The 3,095-nt window shown below is 36.0% G+C and overlaps 1 protein-coding gene across 1 annotated transcript in view; it reads right to left on the bottom strand.

The window, feature by feature from the left end:
* Nucleotides 1–2,792, bottom strand: part of LOC106476663 (unconventional myosin-XV-like) — a gene marked incomplete at both ends in the record, with an annotated part of 15,565 nt that extends 12,773 nt beyond the window's left edge. The window contains 3 exons of the mRNA XM_013937304.1: nt 846–959; nt 1,231–1,294; nt 2,592–2,792. Coding sequence (XP_013792758.1) covers nt 846–959; nt 1,231–1,294; nt 2,592–2,792 — 379 coding nt within the window. The remainder of the gene's footprint in view (nt 1–845; nt 960–1,230; nt 1,295–2,591) is intronic.
* Between the last annotated feature and the right edge of the window lie 303 nt (nt 2,793–3,095).

Here is a 3,095-nt window from a genome sequence, read left to right on the forward strand (position 1 = left end):
GACACCCACCCACAGATAGGTTTCACCACACTAAAATCAATGATTATAATGACACCCACCCACAGATAGGTTTCACCACACTAAAATCAATGATTATAATGACACCCACCCACAGATAGGTTTCACCACACTAAAATCAATGATTATAATGACACCCACCCACAGATAGGTTTCACCACACTAAAATCAATGATTATAATGACACCCACCCACAGATAGGTTTCGCCACACTAAAATCAATGATTATAATGACACCCACCCACAGATAGGTTTCACCACACTAAAATCAATGATTATAATGACACCCACCCACAGACAGGTTTCACCACACTAAAATCAATGATTATAATGACACCCACCCACAGACAGGTTTCACCACACTAAAATCAATGATTATAATGACACCCACCCACAGATAGGTTTCGCCACACTAAAATCAAAGATTATAATGATCCCCACACAGACACGTTTCACCACACTAAAATCAATGGTTATAATGACACCCCCACACAGACACGTTTCACCACACTAAAATCAATGGTTATAATGACACCCACCCACAGACAGGTTTCACCACACTAAAATCAATGATTATAATGACACCCACCCACAGACACGTTTCACCACACTAAAATCAATGGTTATAATGACACCCACCCACAGATAGATTTCACCACACTAAAATCAATGATTATAATGACACCCACCCACCCACAGACACGTTTCACCACACTAAAATCAATGGTTATAATGACACCCACCCACAGATAGATTTCACCACACTAAAATCAATGATTATAATGACACCCACCCACAGACAGACAGGTTTCACCACACTAAAATACCTGATTTAAATAGAAGTATTTTTCTGCAGACTGCAGCCCGTATTTTTCTTTCTCGGTTTCTGTAAGACCAACCAACAGTTCGTAGAATACGTGGTAGTTCCGCTCGTCACTTGCCTGAAAAAAAATTGCAGACAGACAGACATTAGCCCAGTAAGGAACGTGGACAGCAACTAGAAGTCCCTACACTAGATATGACGTGATCTAAAATGACACGCCCATCCAAGCACGTCACAGATATTGTTCACTCCACTGAACATACTGAAAACCTATATAAAAAGTAGTTTGTTCTTTTTTATCTGGTAGTTTTACGTAAAGTTAGTATTAATAGCAGAGCTAACATCAACGTCTAAGCCTAGTTAAACTTGTGTGGATCCGACAAACTTACCTGGGTCACAATCCTTGATTTTTCCAGAAGGTAATCGGTGGTTTTAGCTCCAGTGATGACACCACTGAAAAATGAAATTTTATTATACGTACAAAATATAAGTAACATAATGTTGTTTGTTTTTTTTTTTTATTTGTCATATTCATTTATAATAAAAACATACATAAATACACAAGTATTGATTTCGTACTTTCAAAAACAATCTTTAGTTTCTAAGTAAGAAGTTTCATTATAAGACCTATGTAAGGATGATAAAACTTCCGCGCGTTATTTATTTTAAAGTTTTATATATTTTAAACTCCCTCTGTGTGCTACACTTGAACATTTAATATGGTTTTTAATTTATCAACTCATCCACTGCTGCTGGTACATGTATGGTCTCTAAAGGTTTTGTTTTCTGTTCACTGCGTCAACTCAGAGTCAAAGCTAGCTAGTAAATCCGTAAAATAATCGGGATATTTGGCGGCGCTTGCTGCTGCGGGAGCGAGATGTTGTCGTAAGGCCTCTCCGACATCTTGAGAGAAACTAATCATAGAAGTTGGAATTAATTGACTTACTGTATGGCGACATATGGCGGATGGATAACATCACCATTAAAAGTACAATCCAACACCTCTTGACTTACTGTATGGCGACATATGGCGGACGGATAACATCACCATAAAAACTACAATCCAACACCTCTTGACTTACTGTATGGCGACATATGGCGGACGGATAACATCACCATAAAAACTACAATCCAACACCTCTTGACTTACTGTATGGCGACATATGGCGGACGGATAACATCACCATAAAAACTACAATCCAACACCTCTTGACTTACTGTATGGCGACATATGGCGGATGGATAACATCACCATAAAAACTACAATCCAACACCTCGGCGGGAATTTTAAAAGTAAGAATATACATACACTAGCAGTAGTGAATGGGTTGATAAAATAATTTTCATAAAATAGTTAGTTTTTTTTACAAGAATACCAAAATATTATTTGAAAAAAAAAAGGTTCTTCTAAAGTGTACTATACAGACATGAAGCAAACTGTTTCAGTTTGAATATCGTAATAACCCATGTTTACGAATAAAAAGTTTATTCGTGTGAAGAAAATACATAATCAACTAATTTCAGTTTTTTTCTAGTTATCAAATATATATACACGATAGTAAAACTACCATGGTTTAAACAAAAGCTTATAATTATACCATACATTCAGTTTTCCTCCGACACAATCTTGCTCTTTCCAAGTCTTAGTTTCGAACCGCCATTATTTGCACTAACCACACGTTTTTTTAATGTATTAAAAACAAATTTGGGGGAAATTTTTAATTTAGCGTTCACGACAGATGTAACTTACTCTTTGAAATGAATCTCCAAATATTTCCCAAACCTGCTGGAGTTGTTGTTTCGAACCGTTTTTGCATTACCAAAAGACTCCAGTAGGGGGCTGGCCTCCAGGATTTGTTCTGTTATAAGGTTGCTAGGTGACTTGTTAACAGCGGCTAGATACTGCATTATCAGTTTGGTGCTTTCCGTTTTACCTGCTCCACTCTCGCCACTATAGGGCGGGCATGCAAGATTGTTAAAAAATTTAAATTTTGTTTAACAATATATCTACTCATTTCTTAATTTTTACAATCCTATCACTAGTTAGTTAATTTGTTTTAATTTAATACAATAACGAGAAAAATAAATAGGCACACAAAAATAATTTTTATACCTTATTCACTTGTTAGATCAATACCTAAAACCGATGTCATTGAAAACCTGTTTCATTACCATGATACAAGTAAGTATGTCACACAACGTAATATTAAAAGTATTGGATACAATATATTAGTCTGTTGTAACTCACTTGTAA

The sequence above is a fragment of the Limulus polyphemus genome, unplaced genomic scaffold (assembly GCF_000517525.1).
Source record: "Limulus polyphemus unplaced genomic scaffold, Limulus_polyphemus-2.1.2 Scaffold11164, whole genome shotgun sequence".
In the NCBI taxonomy this organism is placed as follows: Eukaryota; Metazoa; Arthropoda; class Merostomata; order Xiphosura; family Limulidae; genus Limulus; species Limulus polyphemus.